Raw genomic sequence first — 18220 nt, 5'->3', positions numbered from 1 at the left:
GTAATCAATTCTTTTTTCTTCACAGGCAGTTTTTCAAGTTCAGCAAAAATCACCAGAGTAAACGCCACCAACTTTAAGTCAATGTTAATTGGAAATACAAGCATACAATACATTGTCAATCAAAGAGACTGGAAAGAAGCGAAACAACCTTTTTATTGTTAATACAGGTTACTCACGGTTTATTTCCATTGCGTAGACTGCAGACAAGTCCAAGGAGGCAGGGATGTTTTAAATGACAGAAGAAACAGAATAACAGCAGCCAAACATCAGGTAAAATAGGCCTACATTTTATTTTCTGTCACGAGGAAGAACTCTGCATGCTTGTGTATAAGTTATAAAAGCTTCAGTTTTACAGGGTTCTTTTTTGTTTCAACTAAAGTATATTTGTCCTCATGACAACTACATTTTAATCATGCTTAAGTTCATACAACTTTGCATTTATATATTTTCTGTTAGGAAAAGTTGTTTCCAGGTACTGGTGTGAATTAGAATTTCAGGTGGTTGTTCAATGTCTTCCTCTTGACAGAAAAAAACAGGGCACATATGTGATTGCAAGCAGGCAGATGATCAACTGAAGAGTTATGACATGGCTATGTTTAGTTTCTGATTACATTCAACATTAAAAAATATATACTTTTTAGATACAATTGTGGCTACACTGAAGACCACTAATGATGATTAAAAAATGAATGACAAAATTACCGCATGGAATACTGATTACGGCAAACAACAGGGGAAAAAATTCCTATCACATTCTATAGTATGATTCCCATTTAAGGGGAGGCACCACAGGCGAAGGGAGATTTTAGCTGGATTAATTTTGAGATACCATGATATTTAGCTTAATTAATACTATAATTTCATAAATGTCCAAAACAATGATCAGGAAAATGTTAAATTATTAATTTTGAAGTTTTTATACCAGCTGCATCAAGCATACCAAACACAAAATTATGTCTAGAAAACCTCTCTGTAAATTGCCAGATATTTAGTTATTAATCACATTGAAACAGTAAAATTAACTTAACTTAATCCACCAAGAAAAAAAAGTGTTATTAATATGCAAACTTACGCTGTTTAATGATTCATGAGCTCATTTGCATATGTGGTTAAAAAAATAAGCCATAATAGTTATAATACAAAACACATTTGCATTTGTGTCCGCATTCAAAATAGTAAATAAAGTGAAAAAAATTATAATTTTTCCCCTGTGGTACCTGCCCTTAAGATCACAAGGATACAAATCAAACTTCATTATCAGAAGATCCTGCCTATGTATGGTAAATATTCTGTTTCCTGATGAGTAGTTTGGAGAGTTAGGCTTCATTTAGGCATCAGCTTAATATTTCTCAGTTTTTCAGCAGTTATGAATATAGCAGTTTAAAAACTGTGACTCATGTCTTTCTTCTGTGTTTTGTTCCCTGTTTTTTTCATTCTTTATGTTGCATTAGTTAATTATTTGGCAGGTAATATATAAGTGCACTTACACAGCATGCTGAACAATGCAAACTGCCTATGTACATAGATTTCCGTAGGGTCTATGACTTCACACAACAATGAAAACATGTTCCACATAGGATACACCTATATCCTTTGCAGAGCAGTCTTTTGCAAAGGGGTTTTGTTGATTGCATAACTAATGGTACTAAAGCTCTACCCTCTGTAAGTGGTCAACAAGGCTTCCTTCTTCTGTCAATAAACTAAATCAAATTTTAAAACCATCCAATGAACGTTTCTCATGAATTAACTTAAAACTGTGAAGATATAAAGGCCACAGTTCTGTGATTTGGGATGGATACTAGTGATTAATGAATAAGCCTTTATTGATGCCATAATGGGTGGAGCTATCATAAAAGAGTCACTAATCTGAACTAATAGTGTTTTGCTGCTGGTTACCAAGTATTTTTTTATTTGTTCACATTATTGACTGACTGCTCATGGTGGATTGACACAATATTGTTCATGAGGCCTTACTCTCCCATTGCTAGTAGATGACGCGGCTTTAAGCCTTGGAAATAAAATGGTGACTACTAACATAAGTGCAAACTAACCACCAGGGGGAGCTATGTGAGCAAAGTACAGTGCATGGTTAGTCAACTGTCAAGATGTACGAGGAAAAATGAGGGGAAGAAAGACTAGAAACCAGAACACACAACATTCTGCGACTAAGTGCACTAATGAGGGCATGGCGGTAGACTCAAAACTGATCATCCACCCTTGAAACAGGAAACAGAATCTTACTATGAATTCTAGTCTTACGGTCTATGGAATCCGCAAACACCTCTCCATAGATCATCCAGTAGGGCATGTAGAAGATGTTCCGGGCCAGGCGCCATGTTGGCTCCTCATCCGGGTGCAGGATGGCCTGCCGGGCCACGCCAAAGCTCATCAGGACCACCAGCATGATCACCACAAAGTACAGCATGTCGATCATCTGTAAGACACAAAGTACAGCATGTTGATCATCTTATAAGACACAAACAACAGCAAATCCATCATCTATAAGATACAAAAAACCGCATGTCCATCATCTGTAAAAGATAAATTACAGCCTGTCAGTCATATATAAGACACAAAGAACCACATGTCCATCATCTCTAAAAGAAGTACAGCATGTCAATCATCTAGAGATGAAAAACTCAGCAATCACCAAAATTAGCTTTGCAAGTTATTTCTGATTAAGAACAACAATTTATTGAACAGAATTCTAGGTATGTTTAATGTGTCAAAAATGTTCAATTAAAGTGTCCTGTTGAACATTAAGAATAAGAATAATCATAACCTCACCATTTTTCCAATCATCATGACATAGGGGCCCAGGTACTTGTTGACCCCGAAGATGTCGAGCACTCGGATGTACCAGAAGATGATGTCCACGCAGTAGATGACGCGGCCGTAGCCCATGTAGGGCTCATTCTGCAGCCGCAGCAGAAGGCCCAGCAGGAACGTAGAGATGGCCACCAGATCCGTGATGTTCCAGTACTCCTCCAGCCACACGTTTATCTTCTGCTTCAGCTTCCCGGGCTCCGACATCAGGATCTGAGGAAGCGGCGAGACCATTAACCAAAAGCGTGATCAAAAAGCGCCTTCAGAGCACATTATAATGGACTACATGGAGGGAAGGCTGAGGAAGGGTCAAAAAATGAAATAAAAAATTCCGGATTGATTCAATTTCAATCTTTCTTTCCTTTAGCAATTATCTAGCTAGGAAGCCACATTGAGATTAAATTCTAATTTACAACTGTACCCCACTGTTTTTCCCAAGTCCTGCAGTAATTATGTAGGACATGACCTTCTACCTGTCGGACTTTCTCCAGTCCCAGGGTGATGATGTAAGCTATGACAATCCACTCCTGGAGAGAGGGCCATCGTTCCATCTTGACCAGGATGATGTAATTGTACAGCATCAGGTACACAAGGTAGGATAGCTGCCAGGAAAGATGTGATTGAGACGTGTCACAGATTGAGACCAATATACCATTGTATCTCTAGTTAAAGACATCCCTTTTCTAGGTAGAGGGATCCTAGTTTAAATAATAGAGAACAGACCTATTACAATAGTTACAAATTAATAATTACACAGTCATAGACTGACTCTGTCATAACATTGAGATGTTACCAGTGTACAGAAGCATTGTACTGAAGGTGGGAGAGCTTTGCAAGGCTTCACAAAGCCCCATACATATGGCACTACCCTAGACTGGAAAACTCCATTGCATATGAATCAATGCATATGATTCAATACTCTCTTCTCTGTAGAAAAATGGAACCTTTGGTTAATTGATGGCACATTTCAACCTATTTTTGGACGAGCATGAATGAATTCTCTCACAACCACATTTCAGGTGTTTTGAGCCGTGGGGTCTCTTACAGTGTTGAACCAGAACTTGGTGAAAGGGGCATTGTAAAACTCATAGATCTTGTTCCCGATTGGAATTCTTCGCTGTTTCTTATTGCCTTCTTCTTCATCGCCTTTTCTGGACACCACATCAACATTGCCATCCTGAAAATGATTGATAAAAGGTAACTTTGTATGCAGTGGTAATGTGCAATGCAATACGTCCAGCTGTGTGAACTGCTCTGGATAAGAGCATCTAATAAGTGAATATAATGCAGTACTATGTAATGTGTGCTGCATGAAGGCAGCTGTGTGCTGAAGCCTTGGTGCTTCAATGCATGCCATTGACAAGGATATTAAAAGGATGCCACCATTTGTCAAAAAACATACTTTTTCAAGAAATTGAATTAAACACGGACTCCCAATCCATAAATGAGTCTTTACAAATCATCCTATCTTTAACAATTCACAATTACAATTTACTATCTAATCATTTGGTAAGTGTTTTTTGCCAAAATTAGTTATAAACATAAGACATGAAGTATGAAGCATTGTTATGGTATACTCTTCCATGCTGACTGGTGGTATATTATAAATGGGAGTGGCTTTCAGTGGGGCCCTGGTAGAGGTTCTTAAGACTTACAGTGGACACCTTGCTGGACTTGTTGTCATCGTCCTTGTCCTTCCCTTCCTCATGGTCCCCTGAGGTGTGGTATGTTGCATCCTCACCAATACGGAAATCCAAAAATAGGATGGAAGGAGGGAAAACTATGCCCAGAATCACCTGTATGGATGGGAGAGGTTTCCGGTGGGAGTTAGTAGCAGCAGGCATCTTGACATCTGAGAACCATTGTCCTGAGCTTTAAATAGTCAGGCAATAGCCTGTTTATTGAGATTCCATATACAAGCTACATGAAAATAACTTACTGATTCTTTAATGTCAGTTAAGACAATTGGTCTATTTGTTAAAAATATAATTCACTTTCATTGGACACTGGGAGAGGAAGAAATAAGTGGATAATGCTGTGAAGTCTTGAATATTTTAATACTATAAACTACTAATTGTAGAAGACCGAAAGTGCAATCCATTCATCTTAAAACACATTCTGGGAACAAGAATGGAATCATTTTTCCACAATTCACAGTTCTACAAGAAAAAAGATACCAAATTCTTTACCCTCATTTTAGTTAAGTGCTTCATGACAGTGGAGCATATACATCCCTTTAAACAAAATTCATTTCTAAAACTGACTTCATACTGGTGTGTGGGAGATGAGTATCTGTTCTATTTTTATTAAGTTAACCTTACTATACATAATGCTATAACTGAATTAGCTATAATAGTGCAAGATCATTTTCTGAGTCTGAGGGCAATATTGCTGCATTGCAATCCTTTGTTATTGTAAACAATAACCAAGCAAATACCAGGATTGTTAAACAGTCAGTTATTTTTGTGTGTATTAGCAGCCTTTGTCATGCTGTTTGGTTTCACATGAGAGGTTCAGCTGGACTGGGTCTAAAGCTCTATACCTTTAGGCTGGGGCTCTTTCCAAACCTCAGACAGCCCATCCACATATCAGTGAGCAGCATCTGGCTGCAGGTGTGGGCTATGAAGTCACGGTGCTTGGCTGCCACAGCCAGCTTCAGACAGGTAGATTTGCTCCAGTTCTTCAGCTCGTAGGTCAGCAGCTTCATGGCCACCTGCTCATCACGCTTGTATGACTGGTCCAACAGCTCGTATGCCAGCTGTCCAAATTCTCTGCGGAGCATCATATGAGAATTGGACACACTTAGACACTTCCTTATTGCTCATAAATGGACTGAACATACCTGAGACAATTCTTCAGTGATTTATTAAGAAGTTGAAAAAGATAATTTAACAGTACTGTATGTCTCCTTGGATACTGAATGTTCTCATTTCTAAATAAAAGTTAATTTGAAATAAACTAGTTTAAAATGAACCCAGGCAAAGTATTTAGTGGGACATAGTGTGCTGATCACACACCAGTGGTAAATGGCTGACTTATAAATGTTTCTAGCAACCAACCAAATTATTTCCCTGGGATTTGTATTTGAATCATGAAAGCAAAATAATTCAAACTTCATATCTGTAAGCCTTCAAACTTGGCCTGATTTTTTTCTTTAATAAGCAAATAAATAAATAAGAAATAATAATTTGAAAATTTTTGAATCAAAGCCGAAAAAGTCTAATTGAAATTTTTTGCTGCTTACACCAAGACGTTGAATATTTTTAAATGTTCTATACATTACAGCCAAACAAATGCAAGCATGGCTGCCTTTAATAACACTTATTCAGAGACAAACAATGGCTAATTCATTTTTGTAAAACAGGAGAGGGTTAGAACAAATCCTAACCATTCTTTAACAAAATGTGGCTTGTCTGATGTTATTGTATAGATGGGTGCATGTAAAGGAAACAGGACTTTAACGGGCAAATAGGCCCACTCACTTGGAGTTGTTGTCCAGGTCCTGGGAGATGTCTTCCACCAGCTCGCTCTGGGAGGACTCGTGAGCCATGGCCTTGTACAGTTTGCAGGCCACCAGGGCCTTGGCCATGGCCTCCTCTCCCCTCTGCCACAGGAAGAGCGCCATCTTCTGGCGCTTCATCAGCACTGCCCACACCATCAGCTCGTGGAACGGGTACTGGAACCGGCTGACCTCGGGGTCGTCCACGTCGATGTCGATCTCCTCCTCCTTCTTCTTCGCTTTCTTCTTGCCCTTCGGACGGGGGTCGTCATCCTGGTGGGTGAAGATGTGAAATGCTTTGTAATCATTCTCTGACACTTTTGAAAATTTATTAAGATGGGGTTGTTTTCTAAACATTTTCTAAATGCTTTTGAAGCATGGAATGATGAGGACCAAAACGGCATGTGACAGATGATTTGCATCATTTATGTATATGTACAATGCACAGAACAAGACATTTGGTGACTCTCACCTCCATTCCCAAGAGTTTAAGAGCTTTTGGCTGTGAGAAAGAGGGAGACAAAAAAAAAAAAAGATATACATGTATAATCATGCCAAATAACTTGCTAACAACAGATACTTTTCAGTTGAATATGGTGGATGTTCCTTCTCACCCTTTTAAGTCCGTACAGATTGTTGTAGAGAGTACGAAAGCTCTTTCTAGTGTAGTTGCAGCGATAGGCTCCACCCATTAAGAACTCCAGCACCAGCCCAATGTCAATCAAGGTGATTTGATAATCTGGGGGTAGGTTTCCCTATGACATCACAGGAACATTGTTTTATAACAACACTCAAAAAACAACATTCAGAGCCCTCATCATTTCTGAGTACTGGAACATATTTTTGGAAATCTGTTTCAGTGTTTATCTCACTTTATCTTTATGAGAGGATATGTCTGCATGTTGACAGATGATTGTTGCTCTTAAATTTTTTTGGGTCACAGATTTTCACTTGTTGATGGGGTTTAATCTTATCTGTGTAAGGGCAGAATTCAGTTTGTGGCTTGGGGAATTTGCAACACTATTTTATGTTATATAATATATATATATATATATATATATATATATATATATAGGGGTTTCGTCATACTTGTTCCTGGTTATGGTTATACACTTTGTTGTACGTCGCTCTGGATAAGAGCGTCTGCCAAATGCCTGTAATGTAATGTAATGTAATGTAATATTCCACTGATTACTTAAAAAGGAGGCCATTTTTACACCTGCCGAGTTTATTTACTATGCAGGTACTATTGTCTCAAAAATAAATGAATGAATAAATAAATAGATAAATAGTGTCGTAGGCTAACCGTGTCTCATGGTCAAGGGAGGTTGTAGGAAGGCTCAGGAGGCAGGAATTCAGCAGAACTGATATTGTTTTTCATTTTTACAGTGATTAAATATTTTCAGTGGAGTAAAGAATGGCAAAAACAAAACAAAAAAAACTAATAAATATTTACAAACGTTCAGACTTGTCGCCGTTGCACTCATTGCAACACATGAATCTCAGTGCAATAACTCGCAGCCATCATTCAGACCTCTCTCCCCAACAGTCCCGCACCGACAGGCTTTTAAACACTTCAGCCTCCCGCTAAGTGGAGGGACAAACCACGATAAAATTCCCACACGTCACTTAATTATGCAAGCAAAATGTACACCCCCCTTCGGTAAACACAATAGGTTCGCCTATTCCTATAACCATGCGCGTGCCCTGGCTCGCCGTTTGCGAGTGGATGAATCGACAAACAGATTTGCGCGTGAGTAGTGAATGGAAAGCAGTTTATATTTAAACAGCGTTTACACAGTTCTCAGCTGTTCCATGCCATGTGAATTAATTGTGCACGTATTAATTCACAAATTCAACAGCCATGAGAGAAAAGATGTATAGTGAATTATGAGTGTTGGCTGAAGTTTATTTTTAATGTGGGAAATTGTCCGGGAGTGAAAAATACGGAAGTGGCGGGTTTGAGCGGTTTGATGCCAAATGGCGCGCCCCTGATTATATGCGCTTCAGCACTTAAATGCGCGCTCATGATAATGATGCATGAACAAATAGCATGAACATTCCGTGAATAAAATATGACTTACAAAAAATATTTGTAACTTACAAATAAAATAATTGGTTCACGAGTAAATGTAGCTGGTTCACAAATATGTTTTTGCCCTCACAAACCTCTCCTGGAAAATCACTCGATGTGCATTTATGCGTTGCCTGGGGCATATTCAACAGCTTGCTTTTATTTGTGGATTTTTGGAGACAATCCTCGCAGCACAATTTGCAAATAAATCCTCAGATAGATTTTCTGAGTCCCCAGTCAGATTTTAAGACATCCTAACGCCCACGTTAGGATGCACCAATCACAGCATGCACGGTGAGCTCCATAATGCCTGGGACAAAGTTATATCATTTTTCTTATTTGGCTCTGTACACTACACAATTTTAATAATTGGTAATCAAATAATTTGAATCACCATTCATATGTGGTTAAAGTGCAGATTCTCAGCTTTCATTAAAGGGTATTTTTTAAATATATTTTACATGTAGAAATAAAAGAAACCCCATTTTTTTATACATCTCCCCATTTCAGGGCATGTTAAGGAGTGGATGTCTTAAAATCTGATTGGCTAGACTAGTGAAAAAAACAGTTACATTTATTTGTGACCCAGCTACATTTGTTTGTGGATCTGTTGCATTTATTTGTGGATCTGTTGCATTTATTTGTGGATTTTACATTTCATTTATGTTATGAAAACATTTGTGATCTCATTGTATTTGAATGTACATGCTATTTATTTATTTATTTATTTATTTATTTATTTTTGAGACGATGATATCCCCATACTTTATAATTGTGTCATGGAAGGTATTGCATACCAACACTAGGATTTCAGTCTATTGACTTCTGGAAGCCTGATATGTCTAACAGTAAATATTAAACAGAACTGTTTGGCAATTAGCAGTATGCCATTGTCTTTAAAACCAAACACAGATAAACTCAACATGTCATCTCATCATAAATAAATAAAATATTGCATATATCTAATGTTACTTCTGAATCACACAATTATCAAGTTTCTTGAGGAGATTATCTTACCTTTTTAACATCCCTGACTACAAAATGTAATGTATTGATTGGCCCCAGCCTCTGAAAAAAAAAAAACAAAAAAAAAAAAACAGGATTGTAGGGAAACTCAATGCAAGAGCATGTCAATGCTGTATTATCATAATAATACATGTATCAAGGCAAATACGAATGAAGACTAACAAACCTTCAAAACAGATCATCAATGTTGTAATGAGTAATTAAAATATTGTAAAAAGTGTAACTCAGTAATAAAATAATATGCACAATTACCTTTTCACACTGAATTCAAGATAAGCCTTATAACAGTACAATGCTAGAATGTGAGTGAAGACAGCAGACTGTACACAATAATCAGAGGTAAATGTGGTATTTCTCTGAAGTATTGGATTTATGTCGCTCTTTCATCATCAGTAACTAACCAGTATGGATGCAAGTTGTACAAAGTATTTGCATATGGGCCACAGGCTATGCTCAAGAAGGGTACACAGCTGACACTCACAACCAGTTCCTCAAGTCTTGTTCTGTTTATGCTCACATTGCTTTGCAAGTTAATAAATAAGCACAATGGCTAAAATTAAAGATCCCCCCGTCTGTCCCTCTCTGAAATTGCTATAGTACTCCCTTTTTTGGAAAATGATTAAAACATAATCCTATTTGTTCCTCATGGAGTCTCTTATGAACAAATTTGAGATGAAGTAAAAACGTTTGATGAGCTCAATTTGTGACAGCCCAGTCAGGAATGTGTGCAGAGGCTAACTCACAAAGGATAGACTGTGCTTGGTGCTTGGTCTCCAATGAGTCCAGGGCGTTTCTGTAAGTATTTTATTTCCTGGGATAGTGTTTGGCTGTAGGTGCTACTTATATGGTAAATACTTATATTTACATATTTGCCATTGACTTGGCATGAGTTTGGTGTTCACCTAAACTGTTTTTAAGGTTAATTTTCCCATATCTGCTCTATCTAGAAATGGTAACCAATTCATATATGCATGGTAATTTATATCCATTTAAGAGTGAGCGAGCTTAGGTGCACCCTACCATTTTCCTAAGTAGAAAATGTGCTGGTAGCCATTTACTTGTTGGCTAATGACATGCCCCAAAGAAGAAACTCCAGAAGTTTTGTAGATAGATACCACTCTTGCTGAGGCTGTTACGGCTGTTCAAGAGGCTCACCGTGTTGTACAGCTCCTCAAGGCGGGGGATGGTGAGAAAGTGGTGGATGTTCACTCCATTTTCAATCAGCAACTTGACAAAGTCCACCCTGTCCAGCACCAGTGCGTCCATCATGGCTCGTTCCAGACAGTTTACCTGTGAGGACACCGCAAGAGTTATCCATCCTTCCTGTTGCAAGATGGGGCTAATGTAACTGATGCCAAACTGCATGTTTCTCTTATATTGTTTGGGTGTCTGAGGTTCTAGTTCTCCTGCTTACCCAGTTGAGTAGTTCTAACTTCCTGGGGTCAGTCTCCTCTGGTGGTTCTGGTTTAGCTTTACCCCCTTTCCCCTTCTTGCCTCGGACCTTGCCCTTGCCGGTGCGGGGCCCTGTGGTGGGGCTCTTGTGCCGCTCCTGGATTGGGGTGGTGGCGGTGGATAGGGCACTTGCAGGCTGTGTGAACAAGGAGGGAGGGAGGTGGTGCAGTCTAATTGGGCCATTTATAGTGGTTCTACACTTTACATATACTTTGCTGAAAGGGTGTATGAGGGTGGATCATGTTCCTTTCCTTAATTTATAAGCAAATAGAATGTTCCCTGTGATGACAGCCATTTAGCCTCTTCTGTGTCACAAGTATGTTTTATTTATTTATTTTTTAAAACATTTTTTAAATATTTGAATGCACCCAAAAGCCATTTACTCAAATTGCCCAACCAATAATTTCCCCTGGGTTTCGTGTACCTTTTATTAAATTATTCTGAGGGATTTCAAGCCTTTTCTTCGTTTACATATAAATTATGTTTGTGAATTTAACTGTGAAGACTTCCAGAGAACTGCCACTGGTGAAATGAGTTGCTCTGAAACATTTTCTTTTCTGTTCTATGCCTTAGTGCAGGGTTGCAGTGGGATTATGATAGAGTATATCTCTTTCGCTTTGTATTTTAATGAAAATATTGAATTGTATCCAATAGCAAGTCAAGATAGATGTTTGTGGGGAAATTGCCAGCCACTAACTCTTTTGAGGAGAGAGTTGTAATAATTTTATTGTGATTCTATTGAACAATGAACAGCATATGCAGTACATACTGTAGGGGTCAAAAGGTCAAAGTGACCACACTTACAGGCCAGTGGTGTCCATAGACAAAGATCTGACTGCGGGCAATGTCCACTCTGTTCCAGGCCAAAGCCAGGCTCAGTTGGTCCGGCGCTGAGGCATTTGTGCCTGAAAAACACATTCAAATGACCTCTGAACCCCTGCCAAGGGGGTACGAAGTTTACTCTTAAAGGCTCACTTTATATGCTTTGCTCTTGAATTCCTAAACCAGCCAAAAATATATATTTTCAGATATGCATCTGAAAGTAAAAACAGATCAGTGGTTTTACCTTTCAGTAAAGCAGTCAAAATGGCCATCTCTATGTCCTGCTGACCTTCAGAGCCCATCCGAAACACAGTTATCTACATCAAAGCGGAGAAGAGGACAAAGAGAAACTCCTCTGGCAGAGTTGCTTTGCTTGTCTTGTGATTTCATTGTGAGAGAGTCAGCCAAGGCATTTTCAGTAAATGAGGAAAGAAATGCATGATTGAAAAAAAAATGAAAATGGATGAGCTGATGAATGAATGGATTTTTTTCTTTGTTTTTTCTCTTGCTAGTTGCCCAGAGTAAAAGTAAAAATAAATGAATGATAAATACATAGGATTGAGCTATAACTAAGAGGCAGAAGGATGCTTTATGTGCTTCATTTGCTCATTTGCTTCTCTGTTTACATGACAGTCCTTACTCTGTTGCGGTAAAGCAGAATGTTAATACAGTCACAAGTGGTATGAAGTCAATGGCACTATTATAGATCCTGGTATTTGCCATCACATGCCAGTAATTACAGAAGCTTCCTCTAGATTCACTGCTAATGAGGGCCTCGTGGCTCCAGGACTGCACTGTATTTGCACGTTGTTTTCTTTTTGGTTGCGAAAGAGTCCCTCCTTCATAGGCTCTTCTTTTTGCAAATGGCTTGTATTATGATAAACTATACAAAAGGTCATACATGCTGTGAATGGAAACTAATATAGTCTTGGATCCAATCGCCTTAAAGTATCTTTGGCTTACAAATCAATGTTACTTTCTCAATGCAAATACATTCTTTTCTCCAAATATTTTGCTGATCAGTGAACTTTTCCAGCGTCCCTTAGATCTCACATCAAATCGTGCTCAGTGTAAGCTCACTTAAGAACATTATATACAGTAAAGTGGCTGTGTACTTGCTTTGTTCTAAATATCGATAGCCTACTCTGTCCTGGTGCTTGTAATTACCAATGCATTCTGGGTTGTTTGCCAAATTGGCCTTGTAAGTCATTTGAGACACACATCTGCTGAATGAATATATGTAATGTAATGTAAATGTGGGAGTGAGCTAAGGAAGCTTAATATGTACTATCTGGCAACCAAATTCTTCTTAAACTTGAAACGAAATGCCAAATGACAGAAACGCAAATGGACCCATTTTAGTCATGAGTATTTAAAAGTCTGTTCTCTACAGGTCATGACAACATTCAGCTCTTATGGGCTGGGGACCACTAGGTGCATCACACTTTAATAAATTTTATTGAATTCATTCAAAAGGTACCTCTATGTCCAGCTGAATGAAGGTTGAACTTTGTACAGAAAGGTCATTTTTGGAATATGTGCTGCAGTAGCCAAAATGCAATAACATGCATTGAAATGCTTTGGAAATGGAGCAATGCACGTAGCCAACCACCCTGCAAAGTTACGTTGGGCCCAGTTTTAATCACTTAAGAGCACCAAGTCTGTGAGGACCAAACCTACTGGTGATAAGCCACAATTACACAGTTTATGAGCTCAGTATGAAGGATTTACTAATAATTTCATGGAAAATTAAATCAAATATCAAAACATTTGCAGCAGTGTTGCTCTGAGACATTGTTGAGCAGAGATTTGTAATGGGCGCAGTCTGTCAATAACAATGCAATCCATATTTTAGTGGGAACAGTGTGCAATAAGGAAGGCAAATTTAAGCTTTTGTAATTGAAAGTGATGAAGGATGGGATGGATGCCACAGAAATGAATATGCAGGACAATGTGGGTTGTGAAAACATGGGTTTATTGATGTATACAATGCAAGTAATACATTTGAAAAGCAGTCATGTTTTTTTACATGCTACTTAAAATACAGCTTAACACTTGTTGGTTTGGCTCATGAGTAAATATACAAAACTATATACATATATATAATGCAGAATATCTTATTTTTCTTTGTCATCTTGGCTCATATATAAATGTTGTATGTAATTCATAATGCATTTTTAGTACATTCTGTTGGGCCTTAGCTGGTGCCTGAAACAAGAAGTAAATAAGTGATCTTCCCCTGGTTTAGACATACCCCTTACTTACGAGTTCTCTCTTCTTCATACATTCCATGACCATCAGGAACATTTGCTGGGCCTGATTGCGGTTGTAGTTGAATGTTTTCTGAATGGTAACCAGCAGTTGGTCTCTAGCATTCTCACTCACCATGCTGAGTAAAGATCAGAAGGGAAGACTTCATTACCTACAACATCACGTAGAAGAGACACTGTGGAATCATGGGAAAATTACCATGGCTTCTGCTGTTGTGCCCTTCAACAAAATATATTTCACCTGAACTGCATCATAAAATTGTCCAGTTGTGTAAATGTAGAAAATCTAAGGTCAGCGTGTCACTAGGTTGTGTCCCCAGCAAATGAATAAGAATAATAAATCCACATAAACCTGAGTGCTAAGTGAGAACTTATTGTACAGTGTATGCAATATATACATACTACGCATTGTAAGAAGGCGAAAGTCTTTTTATATTGTAATGAAGGCTTATAAGCTTTTAAATCCAATAAAATACCTTTCCCTTGTCACAAGTAGTGATTGAGGTTGGTAGTGGAGCTGATTCTTATATCAACTGAGTAAATAATTTCTGAATTGCACCATTTTTTCTTCACCAGACCTATGTAAGTAGATCTGGCACTGGCTACCAGACAGATATATGAGTTTCTGGCTCAGATACATTATTCAGGTGTAGCATCATGTATAATTAAAATATCCGAGGACCAAAAGGGGCATTTTGGCAAGAAAATTTGCTGATTTTTCCCCCAAATAACATCCGAGGACCGCAATAGCAGCGAAAGGGGTGCAAAAGAAGGGGCGGCCCAAATTCCATGCTCACCCGCCATCCTCCGAGTGTTTGTGGGCAAAGGAGACGATGTCGGAGGCTCGGCCGCTCCCGTCCACCACCACCACGGGGACGGGCGGGTCCTCCCGAAGGCTCTCCAGCGCAATGGAGATCACGTTGGGGCCCCCCTCCACTATCAGACACACCAGCGGCACGCCCTGACCCAGACCTGCGGGAGACAGGCATGCACCGCATGTACCCAGCTCTTAAATTTCTGAGGGAAACCTTGATGAGGTATTACCACTGTCTTTGAAAATGTCATCGTCAGAAATGATTAGAATGGAATATGAATATGTACTGTAAGCATCACAAGCCTCCCTCCTGGGCAGGTGTGTGTGAAACTGCAGAGGTGCTGTTGTCTTGGTAACTGTTTCAGAGAGCATTACATCATGCCGTGTTTATTTAGGTCATCCCCTCAGCCAGGTAAAGGGTTGAGGGAGAGGAGCGGGGAAGGGAAAATGATGTCAGTGGTGACAGCTGAGCTTCCCTTTGCTGTCCCTGCCTTGTTGCTTGCCCCAGGCATAGGATGACAAAGGGAAACCCACAGGTCACATTATCAAGAGGACGTTCCTGCAGAACCCTTCCCTAGAGGGAGCATCACTCCTGAACGGCTGAATCGCTAGGTCCCACTGCCTGCCTGCTGTCCCAACTTCAGACACAAACATGCTGCTCTGGTCCAGTCTGGAGGTCATGCCACACATATCCATGGCACAAGGGCTCAAGTAAAGCCTTTTAGCATCACTATTTTGACTGCAAGCAGCCATCTCCCCTCGTGGTACCAAGAAATTTTTAAGAACCTGAAGGGTGGATGAACTCCCCCTACTGTGGAACACCCTCCCAACGTTTTGAAGGGAATCTGACTCAATATTTAGGCCAAAAATTTAGCAAAAAATGCTGTCATCTGGCTCCCCTTGACTTCCTTCCAAGTTGATGTTTCTTCCTATCTGTCCTGGCCACCATTGCCCTGGACTTCCTCTTGTGGAAGTTTAGGCCAGGATCCACTGTAAAGTGTATTGTGACAGATGCTTGCAAAATGTACTATACAAGTAAATTTGATCCGATTTGATAAATTCATGCTAATGGAAGCATGATGAGAAACAAGAGTGAGGTGCTTACGGGTGTTGATTTTTTGCAAGGAGATGTGCTTTTCCAGCTGACGTCGAAGTTTAACCTCAGCACCGTACTTCCCACAGGTACCGTTGTCAGCCAGGATGAAATGTGAGTGACTGCTGTTCAGCACTGAGAGCTTGCTAAGAGGGTTTGACATTGTTTGGTAGGGTCTGGTCACCTATAAGAAACAAAGAAGGTCACAGGCCAAAGGTCATGGTCTTCCAATGAACTCATCTCTGGATTCTCCCTTGAAATAATGATACTGACTTCAGGGTCAGCATATAACTACAGTGTACATTCACATTCTCTGTTGCAAGAACTGTACTATGTAACAATCTTTATGCGCAATATGATCATGCCACACCTGTTTTCATAGTTGCAATGTAATTACACAGGGATTAGGGCCAATTAATACAAAGCTGGATCTTGACCTTCACCGTATGAAGATGTAACTGTGTGCCTTGCATGGAGGCCTTGGTTGATTTTGAAATGGTGTGTTGTTCATATGTTGACAACTGAGCTATCAGCAAGATTTACAAAAAACTAACACACACACACACAAAGCTGGGTTCAAGGAAACATTTTTCAAGTAATTTCCCCTACCAACCAACCCTTAATTGAAATTCAGTTGCACAAATGCATACTCACATCCCTTCCAATGAGATCTTCCTTGTTCTCCACAATCCCCCATGGTGCAATTCCTATGGCACAGACCTTCCCCCTGGACTTAGAAGAGTGTTCCTTCAAGGCATCTCCAACATGACGGATCACCCCTTGGGAAAGAAGCAGGTGCAAAACACCATTAGTCTTACACCAATTTCCTTGCCAGAAAGCTAAGACGGATTATGGTGATCACAGATACCCACCAGTGCTGACTCCGCCAGTGAATATCCAGGCCCCCGTGGTGACGGCAGCCTTGATCAGGCCCTTTCCAAACACCTGCTTGAGTTTGGGCTGCAGGTCAAAGTTCTGAAGGCCCCCATGGACAGATATGAGCAGTGTGGGCAGCTCCAGCTGCCAGTCCTTCACCATGAGATGTAGTAGGTTATCCGGCTTTGAGTCATAGGACACCCTTATATACTGTCCAGTGGAGGGAAGAGGGGAGGAGAGGAAGTGTCATGTGTAAGTTTACACTTATATAGTTAAACCCATTCAGATTTGTGATGGCCATAATAATAATTTAAAATTAAGTAAGTCTTTCATAAGATATATAGTTAATTGACCAGTGATGGAAGAACCCTAGGTGCCTTTTAACAATGAAATCACCAGAGCTTTTATGGAGATCATGATTGAGAGTCGTACCATGGCCTTGTTAACATGTCCACCCCCCTGGAATTCGACAATGCCATAGGCATCAGTGGGGGAAGCCTGTGTGTGCTTTACGACAGACCATTTCTCTGGTGGGGCGTCTGTCTGCACAATCTGATTGCTCTCCTCCGAGCTCTTGTTTGTAGTGAAGCCAGGAAGGATGGCCACATGTTGGTTCACCAGCTGACCACAACTGCATCTAGAGGAATGGAAATAAACATCTAAATTAGACCTGATTCTTCATTTGACAACATTATTTACAATGTATTCCCATTGTTTCTTTATTACCAGTCTTGGAATGCTTTAATATTCCACATAACTAAACCTACATAACTTCAAATGTTGTCATTACATGACATGTCATGCAGCACCCTCCTAAAATACAGGAGGGTACAGACCACGTGCTCTCCCAAATGTGTAACGTTGCCACTTCTTTTGACTTTGAAGCCCACCGGCCAGACTGGACAGTTATTGTGCTTTGACACTGCTCAACTGGATCCACTTTGTGTAGTGAGTGGGGGATTCACAGTGGCCGAAAGTCCCTCGAGACTATTAGTCACAGCCAGCACAGGCCTTTCTGTTTATTGACAGCAGAGTAAGGAACACAATGTAACTTAATGCTTCATAAGAGTGGTTTTTGTGTGATTTACTCTTGAAATTCTGCATTAGCTGATTAACAACAACCAGTCCAGGAAATACAGAGCTATCCTGTCGGATTTCCGAGAACAGGGAATCATTTTCTGATGAGTTGCTTAAAGTTTCATATACGTTTTAAAATTCTCTCTCTGTTATCTCGCAAAAACATTCCAGAAAGTATTTCTATTTTCATTGCTATACTCTAGGGAACCATAAAAGAAACTATAAAGAAATGATCAGTACAATTATTTTTATGCTTTATTGCATGAATGAAGCACGTATGTTCATTTCTTTGCATTTTCAGCAATTTTTTAATAAAGCCTTAAAAAGTACATAGCCACACGTCAGCAAATAGGTAAAATGAGCAGAAAAAGGATAAACAATGATGAGATGG

At 39.5% G+C, this 18220-nt stretch overlaps 1 protein-coding gene across 1 annotated transcript in view; it reads right to left on the bottom strand.

The window, feature by feature from the left end:
- trpm1a (transient receptor potential cation channel, subfamily M, member 1a) overlaps window positions 1-18220 on the bottom strand; it is a 32503-nt gene that overhangs the window by 2751 nt on the left and 11532 nt on the right. Inside the window, exons 4-24 of the mRNA XM_035419512.1 lie at window positions 17185-17389; window positions 16749-16962; window positions 16531-16655; window positions 15889-16060; window positions 14767-14941; window positions 13965-14088; window positions 11944-12016; window positions 11682-11782; window positions 10840-11013; window positions 10581-10715; window positions 9417-9467; window positions 6940-7080; window positions 6798-6827; window positions 6309-6598; window positions 5369-5597; window positions 4491-4622; window positions 3872-4003; window positions 3300-3428; window positions 2788-3039; window positions 2260-2434; window positions 177-197 (exon numbers count right to left, since the gene is read on the bottom strand). Coding sequence (XP_035275403.1) covers window positions 177-197; window positions 2260-2434; window positions 2788-3039; window positions 3300-3428; window positions 3872-4003; window positions 4491-4622; window positions 5369-5597; window positions 6309-6598; window positions 6798-6827; window positions 6940-7080; window positions 9417-9467; window positions 10581-10715; window positions 10840-11013; window positions 11682-11782; window positions 11944-12016; window positions 13965-14088; window positions 14767-14941; window positions 15889-16060; window positions 16531-16655; window positions 16749-16962; window positions 17185-17389 — 3080 coding nt within the window. The remainder of the gene's footprint in view (window positions 1-176; window positions 198-2259; window positions 2435-2787; window positions 3040-3299; window positions 3429-3871; window positions 4004-4490; window positions 4623-5368; window positions 5598-6308; window positions 6599-6797; window positions 6828-6939; window positions 7081-9416; window positions 9468-10580; window positions 10716-10839; window positions 11014-11681; window positions 11783-11943; window positions 12017-13964; window positions 14089-14766; window positions 14942-15888; window positions 16061-16530; window positions 16656-16748; window positions 16963-17184; window positions 17390-18220) is intronic.

Source organism: Anguilla anguilla, chromosome 5 (genome assembly GCF_013347855.1).
Source record: "Anguilla anguilla isolate fAngAng1 chromosome 5, fAngAng1.pri, whole genome shotgun sequence".
Classification (NCBI taxonomy): domain Eukaryota; kingdom Metazoa; phylum Chordata; class Actinopteri; order Anguilliformes; family Anguillidae; genus Anguilla; species Anguilla anguilla.
This window is presented reverse-complemented; position numbering and strand designations above follow the sequence as displayed.